The following is a 27,764-nucleotide window of genomic DNA, read 5'->3' on the forward strand; positions in this document are numbered from 1 at the left end:
ACTGTGATTGATCTGAATCATTCCTGACTTCATCATTGACTTCATAGAAATTTAACTATTGCATATCATGAAAATTAGGGTCTGTTTGTCACTTTGCAACCGTAAATCAGACAATGTCTTTGTGAGGCAAGGAATTGTTTTCTTTTCACACACAAGAGAGAAAATAAAGATAGGAACACTGTTGTTGAGGTCATGCAGCAAAAGTAGAGCAAGGGTAAAACCTGAGCAGCTGATGATCCTATGGAAGGATGTGTTGTTTTGCAATACAGGTTTTGCTTGGGAAGCTTCAAGGCCTAAGGAGTTTTTCACTTGATCTCTCCTTTCTCCTGTTGTGTGTCTTAGTATGACTAAACAGCCTTCCCAGATTTCCCCTTGTCTGTTTGAATCTTCAGTAAGATGAAATATAATTCTGTGCAATCTTCAGTTCACTTTAGAAGGAAAAGTTTGTAGGTCATTGTGGAAATTTGACATGTTATCTGAGCAGTGTTTAAATAACAATAGAAATAACCTTGTAAACAAAGCATCATTCATTTTTCTTAGCAAAATTATAATTGTTGATTCCTTCTTAGTTCACAAGTGTGGTGGGGTTTTTTTTCCATACATTATTCTTCTTTCTTAATTTTAAATGTCATTTCTGCTTGATCTGTGTCTGGATAATGCAGCTACCAGAAAATACAGCTTCAATGAGTCACATTTTCAAAATCAGGAGAAAACGTTAAAATTTAAGGTGTGTTTATGTGGAAACATCATTCAGACATAATTACAAGATTTGAAGAACTGGGTCCATAGAAAACAAAGTCAGAAGTATTTCAGTTATTGAACAAAAATGGCTGTTTCTAATCAGCACTGCAGAGAAACTAAGTTAGTTTTACAGTTGTGTCCACTTTTTTCCTGAAAAGTGACACCTGCTCAAAGGATTGGCAACATTTTCTTTGTCTTCACTATTTTCCCATCTTGACTGATCTGCATTTTCTCCAATTGATGTCACTGAAGTAATCACACTACATTCTGCTTCTGACCTGAAATTACAGTAGGAAATTTTCTATCTGTATCTCTTAATGGATTTTATTTTTTGAGAAACAAAATGTAAAATGGACTTCCCTTCCCTTCCCTTCCCTTCCCTTCCCTTCCCTTCCCTTCCCTTCCCTTCCCTTCCCTTCCCTTCCCTTTCCTTCCCTTCCCTTCCCTTCCCTTCCCTTCCCTTCCCTTCCCTTCCCTTCCCTTCCCTTCCCTTCCCTTCCCTTCCCTTCCCTTCCCTTCCCTTCCCTTCCCTTCCCTTCCCTTCCCTTCCCTTCCCTTCCCTTCCCTTCCCTTCCCTTCCCTTCCCTTCCCTTTTTTCTTTTCCTCTTTCCTTTCCCCTTTTTTCCCTTTCCCTTCCCCTTTCTTTTTCTCCTCTCCACTTTCCCTTCCCTGTATGTATAACAGAGCTGGGCATTTTTGACAAAATTTTAAGCAAGGCAACACTTTCTAGTCCATTTGCACAAATGGCTGTAGGCAGCCTGTTCTTACAGCAAACTGTCCAAATCCATGGGAGTCCTATCTGCTGCTTTCTTTAGTATCTTACATGCATTGACTGCTTTTCTGGGATATTATTCAATTTATGTTCAAATGTTATTGTGAAGAATTTATTTGGTAGGGTGTTCTGTGGTGTGATTTTATGGTTGGAAATCTGATTCATAGATCTATTCTGAAAATGGTTTTGCAACCAGTCTAATTTAGAGCCACTGCTGCACCTTTTGCTCTCTCTCCCCACACCCACCTCATGTAGTCCCTTCATAGCCCTTTTACAGGGCTAGCAACTGAACAGCTGCTATGACCTTTTATTTTCTTTTTGTGAGGTTGGTTTTGAGTTGGGTCAATTCCTCTTGCTCACCAGTTTGCCTGAGTGTGCATGCTGGTGTACACTCACTGTCAAATGCGAGGAAGGGTGCAGGATGGAGTGGCTGGGAGCATGCAAAGATGCACAGTTGTTCCTTTATAGTTATGTAGTGGATAAACTGATCAAGAAACTCCATCCAAAAAGCTGATATTGGCAATCCCCATCAGATAGGAAACTGAACTTCCTGTAAATTTGGAATATTTTTCTGGTTGATTTGCTTTGGATCTGATAAACCCAGCATTTTTCTAGTCCACCTCACAACATGGGCTGGGACACTGCTGAGCAGTGTTAGTGCTTCATTTTGAAAACAAGGAAGTATGACATCTGTTCCAGGTCTTTCTGACCACAGTTTCACTCTTTACATGAGATGAGCCCCCAGATCTTGCATGTGGTTTTGGTGTTCTCAGTGAGTAGTCAATATGGCCTTGACAGAGATCTCTTACAGGCACACCGATGTGTATCTTGAAGTGATAGGTGTTAGGTGTTAGTGTTATTCATGTTTCATTCTCATTCAGGTCTATAACAGCAGAATAATAAGCTGAAAATTGCAAGGCATTGGTGGTTTTATACTCAGGCAAGGCATGTCACATAAGCAGTATAACCCCTGCTTTCTGAATTAAATTCTCAGTAACCTCTCCTACATTTATATTCAGATAGAATTAACTTCATGAATGACCAGTTCCAGGGTTTGGAGTCTGATGTATAATTTTTGTGACTTTAATGAAAGAGAGACAAGTTTGAGGGCTGGCCTTAGCTATCATGTATGCATGGAGCACTTCTGTACACATGCAAAACGGTCTCCAAGCATGTACACAGTCCAGACTCACTGCTTGTTCTCTGATCATGCACATAAGTTTTGCTTTACATACTGAGGAAACCTGTGGAGCATCTGGGATCACTTCTGCACACCAGCAGCCAGTTGTCACTTTGCATATTCACATCCTGGAGTGTGCAGCCTGTGTTCCTGAAGGTGTTTTTGCCCTTAAATTACAGCTTCCAAATGTAGATTTGGATGTTATTTAAATCAAAGAATCCTTTAGATTCAGTGTATCTTATTATCTGGGTTGGTGTCATTGATCTAGCAAGGACTGGGGACCTTCACAAATCAGTCTGTGTATCACTCTGAACATGAGAATAAGTGTATCACTAAATCATCAGGTTGTATGGGTAGAGCAGGAGCACTTATGCCCTGGGTAAAGAATTAGAAGCTATTTTCAGAATGAGAATATTGTGCCAGAGCCCTATTCTAAATCAGCAATAGCAAAGTTGTGCTGACATTAGGTCTGGGAATTGCTAAATTTAGGTGTGGACTGGTGTCAAAAACACTAGTAGCTCAGGGTGTGCTACTAAAAACTTTGGTGTCCAAGTGCTTATTGTAATCACCAGAGCTGTGTATGGCAGGAAAGAACTAAGTTTCCTGATTTCATTAACTATTGGCCAAAGATACAGAGCTTCTACAGGAGGCAGAAATAAATATTAGAATCATAGAATGATGGGCTGGAATGGACCCAAAAATCTTGTAGTTCAACCCCCCTACCATGGCCAGGGAACCTTTCACTAGAACAGGTTGTTTAGAGCCCCATCCAACCTGGCCTTGAACACTTTCAGAGATGAGTAATCCTCAGTTTCTCTGGGCAGCCTGTTCCAGTGCCTTACCACCTACACAGTGAAGAATTTCTCCCTGATATCTAATCTAAATCTGCCTTCAGCTAGTTTAAAACCATTGCCCCTTGTGCTGTCACTACGGGCTTTGGTAAATGTCTCTCTCTTATAAGCCCCCTATATATTTTGAAAGGCCATAAAAAGGTCTTCCCAAAGTCTGTGCTTTTCCAGTTTGGTCAATGATTTCCCCCCTTTACATGGCATAAGTAAGATCCATTGCAAAGGTTTCTATTCAGTGTATAAATGGAATATATAACAAATTTCATAAAATAGTGTAATATAAGACTTCTGTTACAATTGAAAGAAGGTGATTTTGGTGAGTGCTACAGTAGGAGCCCAAAAGTGTGTCTTTCCAGTCTAATTTCCAGGCTTATGAAAACTTCCAGCTAGTAGAGGGGAAGAACTTGGAGTCTACATTTTAAAATACAATCCATGTTCTTGACTTTATCAATAGGCACAGGGAAATGTTTTCTTTCACCAGACTTAATGAAAGTTCAGTCAGCAAGAGAAATTTCAAGAAGCCACAAGCCATTTCTTGTTTACCATCATCTCTTTCAACTTTTACAAAAATCTTTGTTTTCAGAGAAGTTTCCCTGTTGGGCAGATTGGCTCCAGCAGCTACAAGTCTAATTAAAGCCTAAAGGGTTGGGAAGATCTTTGAAGTGAAGTGTATGCTGCCATGTAGGGAGATCTGGCTGCTGATAGAAATCTCTGTAGAATAGCAAGGGGAGATGTAATCCTCCTAGAGTTCCAAATATTTCTGGGAACTGGGAAAATTATTATGAACAGGAGAAAAAAAATTTCTTATTGTTACAATGCAGGAGTTGACTGAATGTTCTGGAGGCTTCCTGAAGTCCTTGAAGTCCTTGTATTCTTGCTCCCAAAGAGTCTGGGAGGTAGAGAAAAGCTGAAAAAAGCACTCAGTATGTTTTCTTACAAAATTTGCACTTAATCGAGTATCAAAGAGCATTAAGCAGTCACTTCTGCTATTATCTCTCATACCTGCTTGCTATTGGATACTAAGGTTATTTTAATGCTCTTCAGAAATTCCAGGAATTCCTCAACTTGTTTTCTGTGCAGTTGTTCTGCTGCCTGTTGGCTCTGGGCAGGCTCCTGGAATGCAGCTGGCCACATGCACATCCTGGATGGTTGGTTTGGTTTAGGCTCATGGGGTGATTAGGATCAGAGGTATCTTCTGTCTTTTCCTGTGTCACAGAAATGTGTGTGTTCCAGTTGAGAAGCACTGAAAATTTCTGCAAGCACATTGTCAATGGTCAGCAATCCCCCTCCTCTTCCTCTGTCTATCCAGGACAGGACTACAGGTCTGCTCCCCCTCAGCCCTGATCCAACTCAGGGTTTACAGAGTACATGCAAAGAAAGGCAGCTCTGTGTTGGCTTAGGATTGCATACATCTTCTCTGAAGAAGCACATGTGGACTTGAAGTTTTATATGTTTGTCTCTCCTAACTGTAGCTTGTTCACCTCTCCATAAAAACCTAACTTTGCTCTGACGTGGCAGGTTGACAGTCTTTGGCCTTTATGTATTTGCATGAAAGACACCTCGAAATCCCAGGTAACACAGGCACAAGCCAAGGAGCAGAGGAAATTAGCCCTGGTATCAGCGCCAAACTGATAGATGGGGAAGGAGAAAGAGAAGGAGAGGCACTGGTGTGATTTTATACCACCTCGGTTCAGGTGGTGCAGCTTTTTCTGTAAAGGGCAGAACAATGACAATCTCCAGGCTGGGAAACCACTGAAACAAACCAGGAGCAATCACACCTCTCAGAGTGTAAAAATCTCCAGACAGCTGCCAAAGCCTTCCCTTTTCACATTCACACCAGTTTCAATGGAATCTGTTTTTAAACTCTGTAGTTAAAAACATGCAGCTCCTGTGTGTCAATTGAAGGAGTGCTGAGCACTTCACATTGTTATTTACAGCAGCACAAAGAGCACGTCATGTTGCCTAATCAGATGTCAGTGACTTGCACCCACACTGAGCTGATCTAAATAATTGCACGGTTTGCAGGACAGCAGCAGGCAGGACAGGGCAGATGGGAGATCACTCAGTCCCGTGTAGTGAGTGATTTAATGGAGTTGTGATTTATCAATTGCACTGTGCAGTAAATCACTGCCGACTTGACTTCCTGCATTTAACAAGCTGCTCATTAACTAGGAATAGAATAACTAGGTTTGGAAGATTTATGATGTAATCATGTTTAGAAGTCTGTATTCACTTCTGAAAATTCATGTGGATTTTTTCATCCAGCAGGAACATTCTTTCTTTGTATGAGTCTAGAAAGGAATTCTAAGAATTTTACATACATGACTTGTCTGTCCAGCATCTCCTCTGTAGACTCTGCAAAGCTCCTGTGCATATGCAGATTATTCAATACACTTGTTGGTCTTTCTCTGTAGCCTCTAGTTGGATGACACTGATGCTTTATTTGCATTTCTAGCTATTACAAACCTGTCTTCAAATACTGTTGCCTGGTTAATAGCCATGTTGGACAAAGTAGCATGGACAGTCTTGCCTTTATGATACCTGACCTGCCTTAGAGCTAAACAATGTGACCCTGAGCGTGCTCTTCTTGGTAAAAGTGCCTAAGTTCTATTTGTCTGTGCTGGCTTCCCCGGTAGTTTATCAGGCCAGACTTCCTCTGTGGACAGAGGACACCAAGAGCTTCAGCCTCTGTAAGAGCCATGCCCGGTGCAGTGCTCTTTCCTCTGCCAGGCAGCATTGCAGCTGCACCCAGCCCCAGCTCTAACTACAAACACTGGAGTGGCAAACAAGGCATTTCCCACGTAGGCAAGGCTTGTGTAAGACCTGCAACAGCCACTCAGGCTGATAAACCAAGCTCCCTATTCTGGGGAGAAAAGGGGAGGAATGGCTGTCGTGGATAAGTCCAGATATCTCTCTGATTGTATTATTTTGGACATTTCCCATTAGGAGCCACTTAGAGAAAAAAGTAAGAAATCCAAATGCTGGGTAATATCCTTCCAGTTTCATGCAATATGCAATTGTGAGAGTTTCCCTCTGAGTTTCCTAGGGAGTAAAGTGGCCCTCTGAACACATTCTGCAGCTGGAATCTATCTGACAGTTCTCAAAAGTTTCTTCCTAAATTTGGAATATTTTCCAAGAGTGTCTCTCCCTCTTTCTCTAAGTTTATCATTAAGTTCTGCAAGCAGTGTTTCGGGGTGTGGCAGACAGGGTTGCTCAAACTATCCCTTTGTAAATAGATGGGGATGTTGCTGAGAGCTGTGATTCCCAGTCCCTGCTGGGTGGAGTGTGGTAGCTGCAGATGGCAGGATCCTTGCCTGCCCCTCTGGCCCAGATTACCATGGCTGAGGAAGTGTGACCCACAAAAAAGGGATGTTTGTCCTCAGCTGTGGCAGTTCACAACTTACTGACTGATGTAGATGTGCCAAGAAGAGATTAACTAAAGCATATGTGTTCCAGTTACTCTTGTAAACTCCATTTGAGCTTGTCAGAATTTTCTCTCCTTGTTCCATTGCTGTTGTCATGTAATTAACACCTGAGTTTATTTCTCCCAGGCCCCAAAGAATACTGATTCTTGAGGATATTTAAAAGCAGAGCCCAAGATACACTAGAGTTTGGGCTGGGGGACCATAGATTGTGAGTCTGGCACAATGCTGTGTCCTATTACAGGAAGAAGCAGATCTTGCAGGATGGAGTTTTCTTAGCGTCATATCTCAGATAGAAATCATAGAACCATAGAATAATTTCAGTTGGAAAGGACCTTTAAGTCCATCAAGTCCAGCTGTTACCCCAGCACTGCTTAGGCCTCCACTAAACCATGTCCCCAGGTGCCACATCTACACAACTTTTAAATATCTCTTCACCACTCCTCTGGGCAGCCTGTGCCAGGGCTTGAAACACAGACCCTCAAAGGATGAGGCATCATCACCAAACCTATCCTCTCATTTCCAAGTGCAACATGAGCTTCCCTGGTAGCCCTCTCCAACATAAACTCAGTCTTGTCTGTAAGATCAATTATTATTAATTTTACTAATACAACTAATTATCATTCTGCCCAAATAGCTCTACAAAGTCTTGCAGAACAAAGCTATCAAAGGCGTATCTGCCCTAAGAATCAAAACCATTGATGCTCTTCTCCTCCTGAAGAAGTTGGCCCTTCAGGGTAGAATTTGTGTTGCCATTTGCATGAAGTAAACGCTAGTCTGTGTTAAACTTTTGCATCCCAATGGAAAATGGCTCTGTACAAAATGTCCTTGCAGGGACAGGAAGGGAACAGGTGAGTACCACAGGCATGGGACATGTTAATCACAGCGTTATCAGAGGTGCTCTGCAGTAAGAGATTAGGGAGCAGTCACATGTGCCTAAATCCTTCTCTGTCCCATCAAGGCATCCACCAGCAAGGATACCCACCTGAGATTACAGAGAATTTTGGAGAGAGGCTGTGGGCATGGTTTAGGTTTAGGTTTACTTAGAGCCTGGCCTCTAGCAGTCAACATGAATTCTCAGTATAAATAGTGTCCATTAAGTTTCCTTTAACCTACTTCTGAGTTTTATATTGCTGGTCTTGTCTGTCTGAAAGTTTTGGGGTTTTACCACTGTAACATTTGCTGTTATTGAAAAAGTACTTTACCACCCTGTGTGGGAAAATCCAGCATTGTCAGCCTTTATCAGATGTCTTGCTCAATGAGGTCAGCTGGTAGTTGGATATTGTTGTATTGTGTCTACAAAGGAACGGAAAAAGCATACAGCATGTAATCTGAAAGTAGTCGCTGTCTTAAAAGTCAGGCTGGGCATAGAAAAAAGCTGTTAAATATTTTTTTTCAGAAGTCAGAAACTATTACATAGCCAGAGATTTTTTTACCTGCTCTATTTTCAACTTTTGTGAAAAAGGCAGCCAGGCAGAAATTATTGCCAGGACACAAAACCCCCATGAATTTCCCACATGAGTAGGACATGCAAAATCTAAAGTGCTTACTTTCAGTGGCCTTATCTTTTGAATATCATTTGTGACTGATACACACACATATATATATATATATCTCACATATATATATTTATATATTCATAAGGTATGTTCTAATCATTACTAGCTAGAAACAAGTATGAGAGTAAATGTGAGTATTAATATATTAATTACCTTTACTTTTATGCATATGTGCATATATATATATATTTCCACATTTTAAAAAGCAGTGAGCTTCCTTTCTTGGCTGGTAAACTTAAGTACCCATACTGGTTTCACTTCAGCAGATCAAATCCATCCTTAAGCAAGTGTAGTGAAGAATTATGTCTTCCTCCTCTGTCCTCATTTTAAATCCTTTATGCAATATGGTTTGTTGCTGTATTAGATCTGCCTGGCACTAGGAAATCATGTTTTCTTTTGACTGGGTAATATTTCTTAAGAAGAATACTGAAATCTGAGTAATTAAGTTAATTCTGTGGCCTGCATGTAAATACTCATTATCTCAGGCAATGAAAGAAATTACATGGAAGTCTGCACAGTGTGGGAGCAACCTGTTAACCTGCAGTGTCTCAGTTACAAAAGGTATTTCACAAGCATGTGTTTGTAGTAGTTTCTATGGATCTCAGTTTACTGCCAACCTACTACAGTCTGCTAGAATGTGACCTAATACTAATAACTCTTAGCAGTTACACTATTTTTGTATATAAATTATTCACCTGCTCTTAACTAATTGATTACTCAATGCTGAGATATCACAGAGCTAAATATATCTTTATTACCAAACAGAAACAGTACAGCTGCAAGATTAAAACCAAAATGACGAGGTGGGCCTGATGGGTAGTTCATAAATATGGGTATTTGGCAGAACATGTAAACAGCCATGTGGTCTGTTATTTTGGCCCACAGCAAGGACCAGTCTGTAGCATCCACATTGTCTAAATGTAGCTCAAATTTGGGTTCAGAGATGCATCTTTTCAGTGTAGATGCACAGTTGAGATGAGAAACAACTCCTGTGTGACTTTTAGTCCTCTATTCATATTATTCCTTTCTGTAGGTGATTTAATTAATTTACTTCTCCATTAACAACTATGCTCTGGTTCCTATAATGTAGGTCAACTAATTAAGATATATAAAAATATTTCCCCAAGGTCATTTGTTTTGGGAACAATGAATGTGGGACAATTCCTTTTATGTGAAGAGTTCAGATCATTTCAGACAAAGCAAAATATTATAAATGGTGACTTTGGTGGTAAAATGTATTTCTTACAAAGATGAAATCCTTCTGCTCAGAAGAACTTCCATAACAGCTCTAGCAAATCCTTTTGACATTGCAGCAGGTAATCACAATAACTTCAGTAAAGGGCACTAATTTTGAGATGGGGTGGAGTGTACTACCTAAGCCCCTTATGCTACTCAAAGTTACTTGGTTGGGCTTGGTTTGCAGCCATGAATTGTACTTTAAGAATGGTCGTTGTTCTTTCAAGGCATTGCTCTCATTGGAAGAAAAAGGAAAAAAAAGGAGTACATGTCAGAGAAATCAGAACTGTTTTCTGTATCAACTAACAAATACTGTATCAACTAACAAGTTCTGTTGAAACAAATGCTCTTAAGTCCAGAATGATCTTTTATTCCACTTTAGGAGGTAAAGCACAGCAACTGACTCATTACTCAAATTTCATTTGAGCTGTTGCACAACCTCAGTTGAGAATACTTTTCAACTGAAAAAGGCCTTTTTAGCACTGTGAGAAACAAAAAAAAAAGTCCTCTTAAATGCAATTATGTGGATGGAATGGAAGTTTCTTCTGCTCAGCTACTGACATGCTGTAATTTTTTTCATTCCATAACACTGAGATAATTTTGAGATTTTATGATTTGACCAGTCTTAGAATTTCTTGTAGTGATTCAAAATCTTCTTTTCTATTCTTCTATATTCATCTAATTCAGAACTGGATGTGATATTTATTGCTGATTCTATTTCAACTGCAACAGTGAGACTTTCATCTTATACTACCTACAAAGAAGATACCATTGCAAAAAAATATAGTTTTGTTAAATTTTATTTACATTCAGAAACAGAAATTTCACAGTACTTAGAACTAGCCAGAGTGCTGGACCAGGGAGCTTTTCACCACTGTGCTCATATTTGCAAGCCAGTAAATTACTCAGACTTCCCTGAAGTTCAAGTCTATCCAATGTTGATATTTTTTCTGTGTTTACATTTTCATTACACTGCACACAGGTTCTTTCAGTCCTTTCTATTGTGTTTGAAGCCTCAGGCATTAAAAGAACCAGTATTTTCAATTTAAGTACCTCTCTATCTATATTAGATATATTTATAAAAATAATGAGGTGGGTTTGTATTAATTTATTAAATGAAATATTTTGCTCTTACATACCTATTTTCTGCTGTTTTGGGTGTTGAAAATACTCCTGTTTCATCTGCTAGGCACCATGTGTTTTTGTAAGACAGGTATGGAGAGCTCATGCACGAGTGCCATTTCTGCTGGTTCCACACCTGTCATGCAGTCAGGTTTTCTGCAGCACAATAATTTTGGAGCACCAGTTATGATTTATGCTGGGGGTTCTTTTCAGAAAAGCTCACTGGTTTAATTTTAATGGATGTCTTTAAGTTCTCTTCTGGGAAAAGACTGCCTATCAGGACAGGCATGTGTGGTAGCAAATCCTGGTGTAGAAACAGGATCTGTGAGTGGAGGTGGGCCAATGAGTTTGTTAGAGAAACACAGCTATGGAAACAAAAATCCTGAATTAGTTTATATTGTCATCGGAGCAGGATGCACAAATAGTAACTGCATGAGGACAAAGTAATTGAGGTTTAGCCAGAGGAGATATTAATAGGCTGTGGTAATCTCTAGATAATATTCCTGCTTAGTGTTTCATTATATTTGATGGGGTTTCTTAAGGCAGCACACATCACAGCAGAGAAATCATCCTGCCAAAATTATTGTGAGAAAGACTTGCAGAATTACCTGACACCCCTGGGGATCTTGGCCAACCGTTCAGTTATGTTTCTTTTTCCTTCTGATGCTAAAGAAGAAGGAAGGGGAAAGAGTAACTGAGATGAAATGGTCTGATATGCGTCTGCTTTATGGTCACTGGGGTGAGGACCTTCCTAGAAGTGTGCTCTCAGTTACCCAAAGAAGCCAGCTCAGATAAATACCTACTGACAATGGTTTGTTGCAACAAAACAATACAGTGCAGGGTAAGTTTATACTTATAGCAACAACACTGCTAATTGCTATTTGCACAGTCCAAAGTGATATAAATAGCTACCTTTGATCTAAATACCAGCAAAGGCATGGGCTGATAGAAAAATGCATCTCTAAAAGTCAAGGGTGATAATTAGTGCCAGTTCACCTCAGTTTCAAGGTTTCACTTACAATCTTGCCTAAAAACAAGTCTTTTCCCAATGCTTTGTTTCCCATTGCAGCTCCTACATTCTCACCCTTGCTGAGGAGCTTCCTCTGTGAAATATTTTTTTTACTTCACTGCAGCATGGCATGACTACTGGAGACAGCACTATTGACAAAGCAGAAATAATTTTCTTATTACTTTCTCCTTTCTTATCATCCATACCCTGCAGGCACTTCAGGGCTTCTCAGAGCTGGGAGTGACGGAACGTGGCTCAATGTGTGACATCTCGGTAGTGCAGGGCCACAGGATATCACAGCTGGTCAAGTGAGAAAAACCTGCCCAAATGACAACTCTGTAAAGTCCCCCATGTGGGAGATGTGGTCTTGGTGTAGCCAAGGCCACAAGGTTTCCTTAGAAACCCAGAGCAATCATTCAACAAAATGTCAGCTAGTTCATGCATTGTAATTATGTTCCATACCAAGAAGTTTCCTTTGCTGGAGGAACATCTGACAACATTGTATCACTGAGCCTGTGTGTGATCCCTGCCCCAAACACACCCTAATTCTGCCCCTAATTCAGGGGCTCTGCCATACACAGGGCTGTGCCAGGTTGGTGGTGGCCGAGCTCCCTCTGCTAAGATGTTTAATTCCCTCCACAGAGGGAAAGCTGGCCTTGACCTCCTGAGCAGTGTTTCACATCACTATTTCTGTGTCAGGAAAGCTACTGAGTCAGGTATTACTGGGACCAGAGTATTCTACCTTTGTCTAACTCTGCTGGTTTGGTGAATCTCTTTGTTTCACTGGGGAAGGAGCAAGTATACTCGAGTGGAATGAAGTTTTACTAGCAACAGGGATGGCTATAGATAGGACCTTAGGGATTTCTCAGATTCTGACCTTCAGGTCAGATGCCTGATGCTTTACCACCCCTGCTGAGATGGCCTGTTTGCTTGGGAATGATCCTGGTGAGGAGTTATTCTATCCCATAAACTTCAGCCAGCTCAGAGTTTTGTTGTGTTTGGACTGCTGCCATGCAAACCTCAAATTCTTGTAAAATTTTCTGAAATGAATGAACAATACAGCATGGAAGTTCTCCCCTGCCCCTTTACCTCACACATCCCAGTTACCCTAGAAATAACTTCTTAGTCATGCATGTCAAAGGGGAAAAGGGGGTGGGAAGAGCTGCCTGTGACAATAATCCTGTCAATTGTTGCCTCCTATTTTCGTTAAATGGGTTACTGGCAGCAGGCGTGTGCTGAGTTCCCCTCATTGCCCATGACAGTCACGGAACCCCAGTCCTTGCACAATCAGCAGTGGAACATTTTGGGGGGTCTCCCAAACTGGGGACACCTGAGGGGGAACAGAGGAAGTCACCAGGAGCCCACAGCCAGTGCAAGAGTGGCCAATGGGACCTGAGTGTGGCCAGGGGAGCACTGGTACAGCCCACACCCATTGCTCAACCTTGTGCTAGACCCTGCAATTTAAGGCATTATGTCAAGACAGCTATGAAATCCCAGCTATTTTATAATAAAACTTGAAACATCAGTTGAAGGTAAGGGCTAGTTTTTCCAGTATTTATAATGTTTCTCAAGCAGTGGTCCATAAAGGAGCAATAGCCTTTGAGACCTGAATAAGTGATCCCCAGGTAGCCTACAAAACCACATTTCCTTGAAAAAGGACTGGGAAAATCCAAAGGGAACCAGTGGATCTATTGTAGTAGCCTATTAATGTTTTAGTCAGTGCTTTTGCATTTCAAGCTGCAAGCCACAATGTGGCTATTTTATTTTCAAATGCTTGAGCAAACCATTCAAACGAGGCTTTATCAGAAGTGCAATTGTTTTTTAACCTCAAAAAGGACAGCCTAATAAATTGTGGAGAATGAGGAAAGTCCCTTATAGTGGATGCAACAGTACAGAAGTGACTCATGATCTAAAGCACTGAGGGGGTCTGGCTGATGATGTGACTGTTGTGTGACACAGAGCCAGGTAACCAGGCACAGGCAGTGCGTGCAGGGAGATGCTGGATGAATGCACGAGCTGGTATTGATGCCAAGAGTTGCCTATGCTTTACTGGCCCCATGCTGTGTGCTGCTCATGGCTGGCCACACTCCAGTTCCTCAAGACATTATTCCCTTGTGTCCTGAGGATGTGTTTTGGCTTGAGATAGCTGTGCTTAAAGATTCTCGAGAAGCACAAGCCAGGAGAAGAACACCAGGTATTTGTCCTTTCCTGCTGCTTAAACCTCTGGAGGAGCTGGCCTGAAAACTTTGCAGATAGCAGTACTAAAGACAACACTTTTTGGATAATACGGGACATTTGGTGGATAAAAACATGAGAGGATCTAATGCAATTGTATTTCAATATCTAATTAGTTATTTGTCCAAAAGTGAATTGGTTACATTCATGTGTCTGTGAAATAAGTCAGGAATCTTCAATATGTCTTCAAGTTACCTAGGAGCATTAAACTAATAATAGAAATGAAAAGTCTAAAATGTAGTAAAAATATTTTACTCTAATCTACTTTCATGTTTTCAGACTTCTGACATCATCCTGTTGCCTTGTTTTGCATTGTATTAGAAGATGAAAGTCTAGGCACTGATTTTGTCTATTTTATAAAAGAAATTAAACAGAAACATTAGCATGGCTCTGACATATATTTTCATTTTATTGAGTATTAGTTATTCTTAGAAGATAAATCTTTTTTGTTTTCCTTATTGGGATTTTTTTTTTCAGTTTGCAAATGTAAAAATGACAGAAGAATCCAAGATAAAATTTAAAATGAACTGAAAAAAAATTACAGTCAAAAATGTGTTTAGGTCTTTTAATCTTATCAACAAGGCACAACATTGAAGAATTGAGATATGACCTTCAGAGGGTTTTTGTGTGTAGTTAAAGGCATAAACAGGAATATGTAAGGAATATAATTTTTTTTCTTTCACATGTGCTTGGTTAACACTATGACTCTCTACCTTCTTGACTTTCAGCCACATAATCAATGAGCTGATAGAAACAGAACGGGTTTATGTAGAAGAACTTCAAAGTATAATAGAGGTAAGAAACTCTTCTGAAATTACTTTTTGGTGAGTAACCTCTAAGTCATCACTGCAGGTGCACATCCTTCATGGGCTGAGCACTCCCACCTCCTGTTTATAACGCACAGGCTGTGTTGGCAAGATAGCTCAGCCTTGGAGATGGAGAATGGGAAGGATGTTTTGAACAACCTTCCTCAGGACTTAAAGGAAAAGGCTTAAAGGACCTTCTGTGGCCTAAGCCCACAGAATGACAATTTGCATGGTTCTGAAAGTTCTGGACAGAGAAGGAGTTAATAATGTCTTTTCAAAATATTACCAATAAGTCTCAGAAGCAGCACCTTTGATGTCCATGGGGCCAGACACTAAATTCTGTGAATGTACATTTGGAAAATTATTGAGAAAAAGGAAGGTGCCCCTCCTGCTCTTCTTTATTATCCCATGATGTCCTTGAACACAGAAAAAAAATGCAGCTCATGCTGCAAATTTAATTCTTGAGCTTTTGAAACTGATAGGATACCAGCATACTCAGTGTGTGTGGGGTCTGAGGTCCCTAATCTGTGGGAGGACAGAAGCTGAGTAGGGATCAATCATGCTTATATTTGGGTGGGACTTTAAGGACATGTGGTTGATTCTTTATTGCATTTGTTCCACGGGAGCTGGCAGCTCTGGTAATTGATATATTACTCCTGAGTTTAAAATCAGAATGTTCTCCTCTCAAAGTTATTATTGAAGAAACACAATTTAGTTTTCACAAGAAACAAAAAAAAATAGTCAAACCAAATACCACGGTTCAACAAATAAATCCAAACTAACTCTTGTGCAATGAAGCAGGGTAGCAGAAAGGTATCTGTCTGTCAATCTTAGCAGTCTCCATCCCTACATGACCCAAATGGCTTTTGAATCCTAGACACACAATTTCATCTCTTTTTTATTAACCTTGTGACCTGTGGTCATTTGTGGTTAAAATGTGTTTGCACAGTTACAGGGTAAAATCTCTGGGGAAAATCAGAAGCATCAGAAATTAATGGGAGCAACAAAGCAGCAGGCATGGGAGAAGCTTTGTTTGCTCTGTGGAGAACAAAAGCACATGGACTTTGGAGCTTTCCAGTGCCTTGAACAAGTACTTCTTCCCTGGTGAAAACACACTGGTTTTATTTCCCACTCTTCTCTGCAGGGGTACGCTTCAGAAATGGACAATCCCAATTTAGTACATCTGATTCCATCTGCACTTCAGAACAAGAAGGAAATTCTTTTTGGGAACCTCCCAGAAATCTACTATTTCCACAACAGGTACATGGGAACTGGTGGTTGTCCTGTATCCTTGGGTGCCACCACCATGTCCAGTCCTTTTCTGTCAGGTGCTTTGTCATGCTCACATGTACAGTGGCAGGAAAAGTTATCCTCACTTGGTCTCTGTGTGTATCCTATATACCCATGTGTAGAGAACCCCTCCAGGATCATCTATTTCATCTTTTTTTTGGTGAAGATTGTACCTTTTGTGCATTTACAAGCGATTTCCTCTGGCAGGATTCATTTTGAATGTCCCCTATGGTCACTGTTTTACCACCTCTTGGCACACTGGTAGACATCACAGGAATAAATCCTGGTATTTTCTGTCTGGCAAAATACCTTTGTGAGGAAGTTTTCTTAGTTTTCAACTTATTTGTCCTGTATTTCATTTGATATCAGATATTTTTCATATTTATATCAGATCAGAAGACATTATATATTTGATACCACCTTTCTTCATTTCCCTTATATAAGATCACAAACCTTTCCAGAAGCCATGTCCATAGTGTGGACAAGGAAATCCAGAGCCCATAACTACAGAATATAAGTTATGAACAAGATTTACTCTCTTGCAATCAGCTTTCAAAACACAAAGCTTAGAGCAACTCCTACAAATTTCCTGCTTTTCCTAGCCTTGCTTGAGCAAAACTGGCTATAACCAGACTAGGAATTTAGGAATTATTTTGAGTAATGGTTGCCTGTAAAATGTAACAAACAGTTGAACAAAATAAATCTTAAAAATCTCTTTTGCAAGTCTTAATATTATGCCAGAGTAGTTATTACATAGTAGAAAAATTATTTTCGAGTTTATATATAATTATCAAACATTGTGTCTTCCATTTGGAGAAGGATGTTCCTCTCCCTTTGCAAGCCCAATTTCCCTAAAGGGAAAGCCCTTTCTTTCCCTAAAGGTTTAGTGCATTGACTGTCACTGCAGAAACCTTTGGACTACATCCCATATTTTCACTGCTTCCTGATTGAGCAACTGCGTCTGATTGAGCATTCCTGTCTGTTCTAGCTGTTCTGAAAAATCCTTGTACCCAAGTGGAAAGCAGGTATTTGGGCTACAGATTGGAAAGAAATTTCAACAGCCAGAGGAATCAGATGTAGCAGATGCTTTTGAGCAGAGAAAATATGATAATATTTGTGATTCAGGGAATCAGGTAACAGCTACATCCCATTTTTCTAAGATATATATTTCTTGGTGTATCAGAACTGTTACCTTCCCCATTGGATCCTCATATTACTAAAAGGAAGGCTTTAAGTTGCATTTACACAGAAGCTAACACACAACATGTGTAAAATCAACAATCCTAATTTTACAATACCCTTTGCTCTTTTTTTCTCCCTTATAGGATTTTCCTTAAGGAGATAGAAAATTGCATTGAAAACCCTGAGCTTCTTGCCCGGTGCTTTTTGAAAAGAGTAAGTATATCCTTTTCCAAGTTTCAATGAATATCTATGGTCTTATCCTACAGTACTTACAGATTTACTCCCATCTTTTCACTCTGTCTGCTTTTGTTAATGAAGGAAACTCCTCTAAGCAGCTACTCCCAAATTAAGCCATAGTTACCAAGCATGTATTCTGATATCTCACCCTTTACCTGGTTTACTGACGGGAACAAGTCTGTTACCAGTGTTTTACAAGTATTTTAAGTCCCATTTAAAAGAAAAAACCCAACAAATAACAGTGATCCAAATGTTTGACATGCTTTTCATATCAAACACATCTGTAGCAGGAGTCTGATGTAACCCCGACACCACCCTGCAGTAAATAAGCAGAGGAGGTATCGGTGTCGCAGCAGGTTTCTCTGAGTGCAGACAACACATCCTGTTCCTGCTTTATCTTATCTCTTCTCTGCACTATTCAGGACACTTGGTCCCCTAGAACTGTCCCAGCAGAGTCTGTGCTGTCCTTGAATGGACCCCCCCAGCTCCATAAGACTCTGTGAGGTGGATTCCTTCATTTCTGCACAAAACAGGTGGGATTCTCCCCTCTGCTGTGAGGTGCCTCTCAGTGCCCAAGTGCTGCAGCTCTCTCTGAGAGCTCCTGGTGATGTCCCTCCTCCACCTCCACCCCCACTCAGCCTGACCATTAGTTCTTTTCTGCAACACAACCAAAGGTGCTTGTTTTTATAGCACTCCTTCAGGGGCCCTACTAATGAAAAAAAAAATCTGTTTTGGTGGTTTGCTACTGCTTTCAGAGTTTGACAAAACTGTGTGAATAAGGCTCTGTGTTTTGCACAGGAAATGGAAGTGGCATGAGAAATGGGGAAATCTGTCCTAGTCAAAGGTACCTCCTGCTTCTACTGTAATACTACAGGTAGCATTTGCTGCTTTTCCAGAGCACAAATTAAATAAATTAAATACAATGTCTGTTAAATACAGACAGATTTGGATGAATCAGTCAGAGGTGCTGAGCACTGCCACATTACTGAGATTTAATGGGAATTATGAGCATGTGATACTTGCAAAGGGTATGCTTCCAATTTACAAACAGGTCAGGCCAGAGAGAATCATACAAGTGTAAATGTGATTATGTGTCCATTGGATTATTTTCTGTTTAACAACGAAGCATTTAGAACTTGAGTAAATGACACTACTAAGGCATATGTTGTTATCCTAGGATTCAAATGCTGGGCAGGAAAATAGTGTGGTGAAATAATTATGCAAAAGAGGATAAGCAGTCTTTGAAGAATGCAGACCTTTGAAATCCAGGAAATGTAAAATAGTCCATGTGTTGCATATGTTCCTAAAGAATGCAGCTAAATAAAAATTCTTGGTATAGAATTGTTCCTATGATTCTGCAGAAGGTTCAAATTCCACATTTAAATATTGTAGCTTTTGTCTCTGTGTAAAAGCAGCTGTTAAGCCCAATTCTTGTCACTATTTTACCAATATGAAAACAGCACTAAAGCTGAGGTTCAGGTATGAAGCGAGAGAAAACCAGTCCCTACATCGCCTTGGCTCATCAGTTTCTGTGGCCTGGTCAAACCACACTAAATCTATCAAATAAGAGGTTAAATCATGCATTTGCTTTCAACCTACTTCAAATTTCACACTAAGACAGCACAAGCTTCTCTCTTGAGATGTCTCTGCTCGCACAGTAGCACCTTTGATTTGAGAACTTGCCCTTATGTTCTGTTTTTAGAAGAAGCCACATAAAGTCCAGAAATGTGTTGTTTCTGTTGGACTGCCTTTAGGAGGCACAAACAAAAGTCTGGTTGTGTGTTTGTGTTCCCCATGATTTGGCAGCTTTTTATACCTTCCTGCTGAGCAGTGGCTTCTGGCTGCCCGTGAGTTACGACTGTGCTTGCTACGACAGGGGGAAACAGAAGCAGCTGCTGTTCCAAGTGATGCTGAGTTCTGGGAGGAAACTCACATTGTTGCAGGTTCTCCTTCTTTCTACGGGTGTGGCCATCCTGCCACAACAACAGCCTAGGCCTATAATTAGAAACAAACAGTTATTTTTTAGATTCAAACTTTGAAGAGTTTTACCCTGACTGATCACACTGGGCCTTTTCAACCCTGATTCCAGAGCTGCTTGAAAGTATCCTGAGAGCTGCAGTGAGACACTCTGGTGTCAGAGTCTCTCCATTCCTGGCCAATCAGTCCCCACACACTCTTCCCCCTCCACCAATGCCACCTGATCAGCTGTCACCATGAATGTGAACCCTTCATCTCAGGTGAGGAGAGAAACAGCCTGTGGAGTCTCTCTCTGGCTTCTCTCTGGCTTTGTCTCCTGGAACACAGCAGCAGAATCTGGTAAAAGATGAGCCAGAAATGCCTTTCTTGTCCTCCCTCCCACTTTGCCTGACCTCTTTCAGGGCATGATCTTCATATGAGCTAAATTACAAGTGAGCCAGCTCAGCTTTTCCATGTGGCAGCTATTTTGCCATCACCAAGATGCTTGACCTTACTTGCAGCTCTGTGTGCCCAAGGACTACACAGCTTTCAAAGACAGGAGGGATATACACTTAATACCTTGCAGAATGGGTCTTCTGGTGCTTTATCAGCAACAAGAGGGACATGCTGGGCTGATCTGCTGTACAAAGAAAGGGCTGTGAAGGAGGAAAGCTTACCAAGCCAAGGCAGGAAAGCCCAGGATGGAACCAAAGGTGTGTCAGTCTGCTTACAAAAATGTGCCAGGTGATGTATCTGGCAGGAGTGATTCACTGTGGATTACCACTGTTCACTTATTCATATTGCTAACCTTATAAAAAGGAATAGTTTAATAGGAGCCAGCAGTTGGACATTTAATCATTCAGAGAGAAAGAAGCTTTTAGAAAAGGAATCGGCCTGTGAAAGGACAGTAGCAGCTGACCGGAAAACTGTTAGATTCAAATGTCTAAATTCTAGACTAATGCAAAAATTATTCATAAATCAACAGTCAAAAAGGTAATTTTAATTGTGTATATATGCCATGTGCATTGGAGATTATAGAGCTCTCAGGGTCCAAAGAAGTGTGGAAAGGAAAAGCTTTACAGGAGAGAGGAGCATGGTGTAAAAGTACCAGCAAGAAGTCAGAACCTTTGCAAGTGAAGATAGAGATGTGTGGATTATTTAGGACTGAGATTTGAATAATTAGACAATCAATTACTTCTTAGCATTTTAAAGTCTGAGCCTAATTCTATTCCTAACACTATTGCAAAACTTAAAGCTGTAATTAAATATGTAAGTATCTGCCTGAGTAGGTGTCACTGATTTAGGCAGCAGTAGATTGCACTGGCGTAGGGAGGTTCCACTATGGCAAATTACTGGTAAATTGTTGGTTATTATGCCTTTTCTTTAAGTTTACTTGGTTCTTTTTTCTTATTCCTAATAGTTCTCTTGTCTGTTGCTCTCTCAATTCTTACCCAGTCCAGTTAGGTTTCTGTGGGCCAGGATGAGATTGTAATGCTTGATTATGCTTTGTTGCTGTTTTTAGTTCTGTGGGATTTACCCCCTGTTAACTTCCCTCCAGGGCAATATGTACAAACAATTCTATTTTTGTGAAGAAAACTCTGCACCTATTTTAAAACAGCACCATTAATACTCTATTGAGTTGCAACAGAAGAGGTTTTTGTGTTGCATAATCCTTGACACAGTGTGGTGTTACGTGTCACAGCTCTGATTTCACAGCTGATTCATCAGGGTGATGTCAGGATGGGTCTCTAGAGGAAGACAGCAGCAACACTGATTTCTTCTGGTAACTGTACAGAGGAAAATGATTTCCCTGCAGCAGGAGTGTGTGGGAACTGCCTGGTAGGCTGAAAGCATAGAGGAAAGCACAGATCCAGGAATTGCTGAGATTTATTTTTGGTGTTTGATTTGCTGAGGTCACATCCAGCAGGGTAGGTGCCGATGAAGGTGGGAAGCTCCCGGCTGGTCGGGCACAGCCAGCCCTGCTCAGGAGCCCCTGGCACTGCCCTGTGGCCACCCGGGTGCACAGTCAGCAAGGCCAGGACCTGGCAGACGAACACCCACACAGCCCAGGGAGCTCAAACACCCTCTCTGGGCTTTTCTAGAGATGGTCTCTGTTTTCACTGAAGTCAGTGAGATTTTTGCCATGGCCCTCAGTGAGAGCACTTGCAGTGTAGTCAAAGCTAAATAAAATTAATCCACCCACTTCTAATTTGGAGAGAACAGGGTTTAAGTACATCCCCCCTGCCGGGCCTGGGACACCAACAAGACAAACTTCCTCCCTTTTAATTTGTCCTTGTACTATTGAGAGCCAACATTATTTTTGAAGTGTGTCGAACTGGTAAACCTTAGTTATCATTAACATTTACAGTCAGTGCCAGTATTGTTAATAAAATTTAAATTTCAAATGTTCTTTTTTGCTTTGTTTTTCTTTTTTTCCAAACAATCAATTCACCTCCCTGAAAAAGATACTGGTTTTGCTGTTAGATTATGTGTCTTCCAGTCTGCAGTCTCCTTGCTTTGTGTGAAAAGTGAAGGGAAAAAAATATCTCATTTTCAGATGTATTTAACTTAATCAGAAGTAAAAAGCAGGTTTGGTGGTTTCAGTATGTTTTTACATGCAGAATTATTTTCATGTGATAATTACTTGATGTCTTAGGATGGAAGGTAAGAAAAAGTGTGATTCAAGAAAGACACACTGGATTATTTTTCCTTCCCTTACCTAAACTCTTCTTTTCTTGCAGAAGGAGGACCTTCAAATATATGAAAAATACTGTCAGAACAAACCAAGGTCTGAAGCTCTCTGGAGACAGTGTGGAGACAGCACTTTTTTTCAGGTGTAATTTCATTGCAGACTATCAGTGCAAGACCCTCAAAGCTCGTTTTCCTTGTGTATCTCCATTCTTTAGAAAACCTAGAGTAATACACAGACTTTTCTGCATGCTTCTTATACCAATGGCAGGTGCCCAGTGTGTGTCAAGGTGCTCTCTACAGGAGACTGGGTAGGGAGAGCTGTGGGTAGATTTCCTGGACAGGAGCCTGACTCTGCAGACTATACCCACACCAAACAAGTGCTGGCTTCTTTGCAAATCCCAGCTGATTGCAATCTTATCAGCAGGGAATGCCAGATTTCGACACCAAGTTGAACCTAAACATTAGCTCTTGTTTAGATATATTTTCACTGTGGTATAAGTAACCCAGAAATTCCTATGCAGATGGAACAAATTTCTCTCTCAACTAATTCACAGACATATTATCTTCAGATTGTCAAAGGACAATGATCTTGGTGACTTGCCTGTGTTTCAAGAAACAATTTTATTTTTCTTCCGTGTTGTCTCCTACAGGAATGTCAGCGCAAGTTGGATCATAAGCTCTCACTTGATGCTTATCTCTTAAAGCCAGTCCAGAGAATCACCAAGTACCAGCTGTTGCTAAAGGTAAATTCTCCATGACGCTGCAAAGAATTCCAATGTACGGCTTGCTTTACTTCCAGAATTGCATATCAGTCAGGACTACCTGGGAACAAAGCCTCACTCAGTTCTTCAGCAAATATTCAGCATTTTTTAGTTGTAAAATGGTAGAAAACAGTCTGGTACAGGAACTTGTATTTTAGATTGGGAACGACCATTACTTACTACTTACACTAAGTAATAGCAGTGTACTATTATAGGTACTCTATATAAAGTAAGATATTTTACTTACTTTTTAAGATAGTATTTTATTGTCTTATTGATTGTTTTATTTTTCTTTAAACAGAAATTGAACTTGACTTTATTGTATAAGTATATGGTCTTACAATTTGAAAACAGGAACTGATACCTTAAATCCTGTCTGTAACATCTGTCCCTGTTTAACAAAACTCTTTCAGCTCTCTGCACTGCTATTTTCCCATGGTTGTGACTCAAACCTTTCAGAGGGAGCCACTCCCTTTTGCTGCTTCTTTTTAAAAGACACAGCTAGGAACAAATTGTCTGTAATTTTTCCACAGGGTGAATATGTGAACTTCCCTCTTGATTTGGCTGGAACCATGAATGGTCCATGCTTGAAATTCTGGTCTGAACTGGACAATAGAAAATACATATACACTCAAAACAATGATTTTTTTTCTCTTTTTAAGGTGGTGCCTTAAATTTCTGTCTCCATCTACTCTTAAAAATAATATTTACTGACTTTCCCTATGGGAAGGTCATGAAGATAAATTACATGCTGCTCCCAAGCCTCTGGACTTAAAGTAGTGTTATGCACTGTCATGAAATTTAGCATTGAAATTTGCAATGAAGATTTTAGGTTGCCATTTGACTTGCTAATAGCTGCTATGGCGCTGCTCAAAATGTGCCAGTATAAGCCATGGGAAGACATGGTTGGCCATTCTTGTACATTATTTCTGTGAACTGCTTACATTATTGACTTAATGTAAAAGTACAGAATCCAAATATTGAACATGGGTATTGACAAGGATGCAACTTCACTGATTCCTGTAGATTTACACCAACATAGTCCAGAAATAAATTTGAACTCTATTTCTTGAAACTATTCTGTGAAAAAGGAAAAAATCTCAAGGTCTCCAGGAAAGCAAGAGTAAACCAGATTTTACTTTTAATTTTAAATATGACTGTAAATAAAGCCAAGATTAGATCAAGGAGTAAAATTCTCAAGCAAAACAGGTCTCAGCCATTGGGGCTTGAAGCTGGTCAGACCAGTTTCTTACTTAGCAACAGCACTTTGGCACTGGCATTTACTTTGTCAGGGTTTATGAGATCTGGGAAGATGGTGCAGTCATTCCCTGGCTGCAGGAGCTTTTAAAAGTGTCGAAAAATGGAATCCAGTGAAAAATTGGTAACAAACAAGTGCTTAAGAAGCTGTGTGCCTTGAGTGGTAGGCAGACTGGATTTGAATTTTGGGTCACAGTTATTGCAACCCTCTGGTTTCAATCAGTTTAGCTAATATGCTCATGCTGATAAAAACATCATGATCACTGTACAGAGATCCATTCTCATCTTAGGAAATGTGCAGCATGTACTGCAGGAATGCATTCTGCTTTTACCTTCTAGTCCCTGATTACCCAAGCACTTGAGGAGAGACAGCTGCTGTTTGGGGTTTGCAGGAACTACCTTTTTGCATCCTTATTTTACAAGGAACACAAGTGCCCCAGCTTTTGGATTAAAATATTTCCAAACTGAAAATGTGGAATGTCAAACTTGCCAAATTCAGACTAGAAATTAATTCATATTTTAACAGTGATAGTAAGTACCTTGTGGAACTAATTGCAAAAGAAAATTGGGAATTGTCTAACACCTGAAATAATTATATTGAGTTTCTGTTCTAGCAGATGTGAAGGAAAAAAACCCTTGGATGTAATTCTATGACACGCAAGGAGTTCATTGTAAACATGTCAGAATGGTCCTGTGTCATCTTAAATAAACTCTTTAAACTTGAAAATTATCAGAAGATCAAAATATGTGTCCTCAATGACCACCCCAGTGAATGTCATATTTGGGGATTTTGGGGTCTTTTTGCTCCTCTTTTGTTTTCTGCTAGTTATGCAACACAAATTCCAGGGAGGATTGTCCTACTGTGTCTTCTGGTATCAGAAGTTCTCAAGTATTCCCCATATCTTTTTTTAATCAGGAAATGCTGAAGTGCAGCAAGAATTCAGAAGGTACTGCTGAATTGGAAGAAGCCCTGGCCACGATGCTTGATATCATCAAATCAGTAAATGATTCCATGCACCAGATAGCAATCACAGGATATGAGGTAATTGCTGCTGCTGTTCCTACCCTGGTCTGAGCCATCCCATGCTCCTGTCATCACTGATCATGCTGTGCCTGTGGCTGGTACTGTGCTTTAGGGAGCCTGTGCCACGTTCTGGAAGGATGTCACTCAGTGATGTGCTGTGATGACCAAAAATACATCTCAGCACACCTGTCATGTGGAGCTGGGGTGTGAATGTGGGGACATAATGGGGCAAATGCAGGACTTTTGAGTAATTGCACCCAAAACTCATTTGTAGGTAAGAGGTGCAAGTGTGGCAGAATGGAAGAAATTTGCTGAAATTTTGTGACTCCTGTGCAACTCAAGTGTTTTCAAATCTTTTGCACTTAGGGAGAAAAATTTGGCTTTCATTTAAAGTGGGTAATGGAATCCATGCCACTGATTGGCAAGCTTGTTATCTGAAATGTGAAGTAACAACCACGGTACAAATCAAAGGGCACAAATATATACCTCTGCAGAAGCTCCATTGAAGTCATATGACTTTCAAGAACTAGCTGACTACATAAAATGAGCCCTTAAGTGAGAAGTGGAAGTGATTGACACATAAAGGAGAAACAAGCTTGGCAAAATGAGGCCTGAGAATCATGTGGTTGCCCTTTTTGAAATAGCTGCAGGGTAAAATGTCAAGAAAGAAACAATATACTGAGTATTGTTCAAAGAACTGTTACATCACAGTAACAGGCTTTAATCCAGACAAACTATTTTGTGTGAAATCTGACTTCCTGAGAAGGTGTTGGGGCTATACAGATAATGTCTGAGTGGGAAGAGTTATTCTGTTTTTCAGAATGGGAGTGTTCTCAGAAGTTTTGATTTCTATAGTTCTATTCTGTGAAAGTGCATCTGCATCTGGTAGCTGAGGAACCCATGCCTGCTGCCAGCATGACTTTATAAAGAAATTCAATGCTTGCACGTTTAACTGCTTGTCAGAGATCCACTGCTGCACACAGCTGGAGATGCTCCTGTGGATTGTGCATTACCTTTGGGATGAGAATGTGAGTCCTGCCTGCAGTAGCTGGACTGGGTTGAAGGTGAAACAGGCCACCTCATTTTACTGGTAAACACTGAATAGGCACAAACGAATAAAACAGCACATAATCCATTCTGGTCATGGCTGAGCCTGAGCATCTCAGATACTCATTTTAGAAAAACTCTTTAGAGCCTGTACATTATTATTGCAGACTTGAAACAGTCAACATGGGCATGGGAAGCTCATGGATGCAGCACACCTTTTAGCTCTCCAGTTTCCACTGTTTCTTATTAATTCCCAAAGAGAAAGGTAGATTTCCTCCTGTGTTTCTCAGTTTAAATGTATGTACTTACAGCAATTTAGCAAAAAAAATTGTTTTGAAACAGTTCTGTAAAGGGAAAAGAAGAAGAGCTTCTCTAAGAAAGGTAACATACTCTCCTGACCAGGGGGATTTATCTAGATTCCTGTCCATAAAAATATTGAGGTCATCCTTTTGTTTATTCCTTGCTTTAAAGCTAGAGCTAGAGTAGTTTTGTACTCAGGAATTCAACAGAAAATTCCTATTCCTTTTCAACTTTTACTTTTGAATTTTCCAGCCTTTCATGAAATGCCAAATAATAACTCCAAGGACTAGATTTTTGCCTCTGCTTTCTTAGCTGAACTGCAAAACCTGGCACAGTGGGACATAGCCACTGCTTAGTCAAATCCTGAGATGGTTTGCTGCATGATTATTAAATGGGGTGAAAGTGTGAAAGAGGATGAGCCCAATAATTTCTTCTCCCTGTTCCACCTGTCCCAGGTGCTCAGTTGTGATTCCAAATAAACAACTCCCATAGATGATGAAACCACACCCCATCTTGTGGAATCTTTCCCACACAGCCATGATAAAAATACTTGCCTGGAAAACGTTTCAGGCTGGGATATTATACCAGTAGGAAAGCAGGTTTTGTGATAGCTGATGAATGCTCCCAGTTTCATAGGATATTCTGTTCCTTGGACTTGGGCACATGCAGATTTGAGGAGCTGAACTCTTGTGTAAGAAATTGCTAACATGTAAGTCTGGGGTTGGTTTGGTGTATGTTTTTTTATTTTTAGGCAAAAACACAAAAAAAAAAGAAGGATAAAGCTTGGAGAGCAGAAGTTTTAGGTGTGTTCCCTACTATCATCCCAATATTTGTACACAATCTGGCCTAGGTAGTTTGTCCATGAATTATGATGAGAGATTCTTATAATTTATCATATTTATAATGTATCATTCAATAAACATGGGATACTATGTATTGTTCTAACAGGGAATAATTATATTTGAGATAGTGATCAAATCCTCCACTTTAAATAAACTTCCTTTAAGATAAAATATTGCTGTCCACTAGCAGAAATTACCAGAAACAGTATCCTCCTATTTGCTGCCTACACTGAAGAGAATGCAGTGC

The 27,764-nt window shown here is 40.3% G+C and overlaps 1 protein-coding gene across 7 annotated transcripts in view; it reads left to right on the top strand.

The window, feature by feature from the left end:
* MCF2L2 (MCF.2 cell line derived transforming sequence-like 2) overlaps nt 1-27,764 on the top strand; it is a 155,867-nt gene that overhangs the window by 97,981 nt on the left and 30,122 nt on the right. For all 7 annotated transcript variants that reach the window (XM_088061066.1, XM_088061067.1, XM_005525054.3 and 4 more), the window contains exons 16-21: nt 14,853-14,919; nt 16,075-16,190; nt 17,546-17,615; nt 22,337-22,429; nt 22,937-23,029; nt 25,221-25,346. In XM_088061066.1, coding sequence (XP_087917192.1) covers nt 14,853-14,919; nt 16,075-16,190; nt 17,546-17,615; nt 22,337-22,429; nt 22,937-23,029; nt 25,221-25,346 — 565 coding nt within the window. The remainder of the gene's footprint in view (nt 1-14,852; nt 14,920-16,074; nt 16,191-17,545; nt 17,616-22,336; nt 22,430-22,936; nt 23,030-25,220; nt 25,347-27,764) is intronic.

Source organism: Pseudopodoces humilis, chromosome 11 (genome assembly GCF_049639895.1).
Source record: "Pseudopodoces humilis isolate 2021_Gansu_Grassland_sample_001 chromosome 11, ASM4963989v1, whole genome shotgun sequence".
In the NCBI taxonomy this organism is placed as follows: Eukaryota; Metazoa; Chordata; class Aves; order Passeriformes; family Paridae; genus Pseudopodoces; species Pseudopodoces humilis.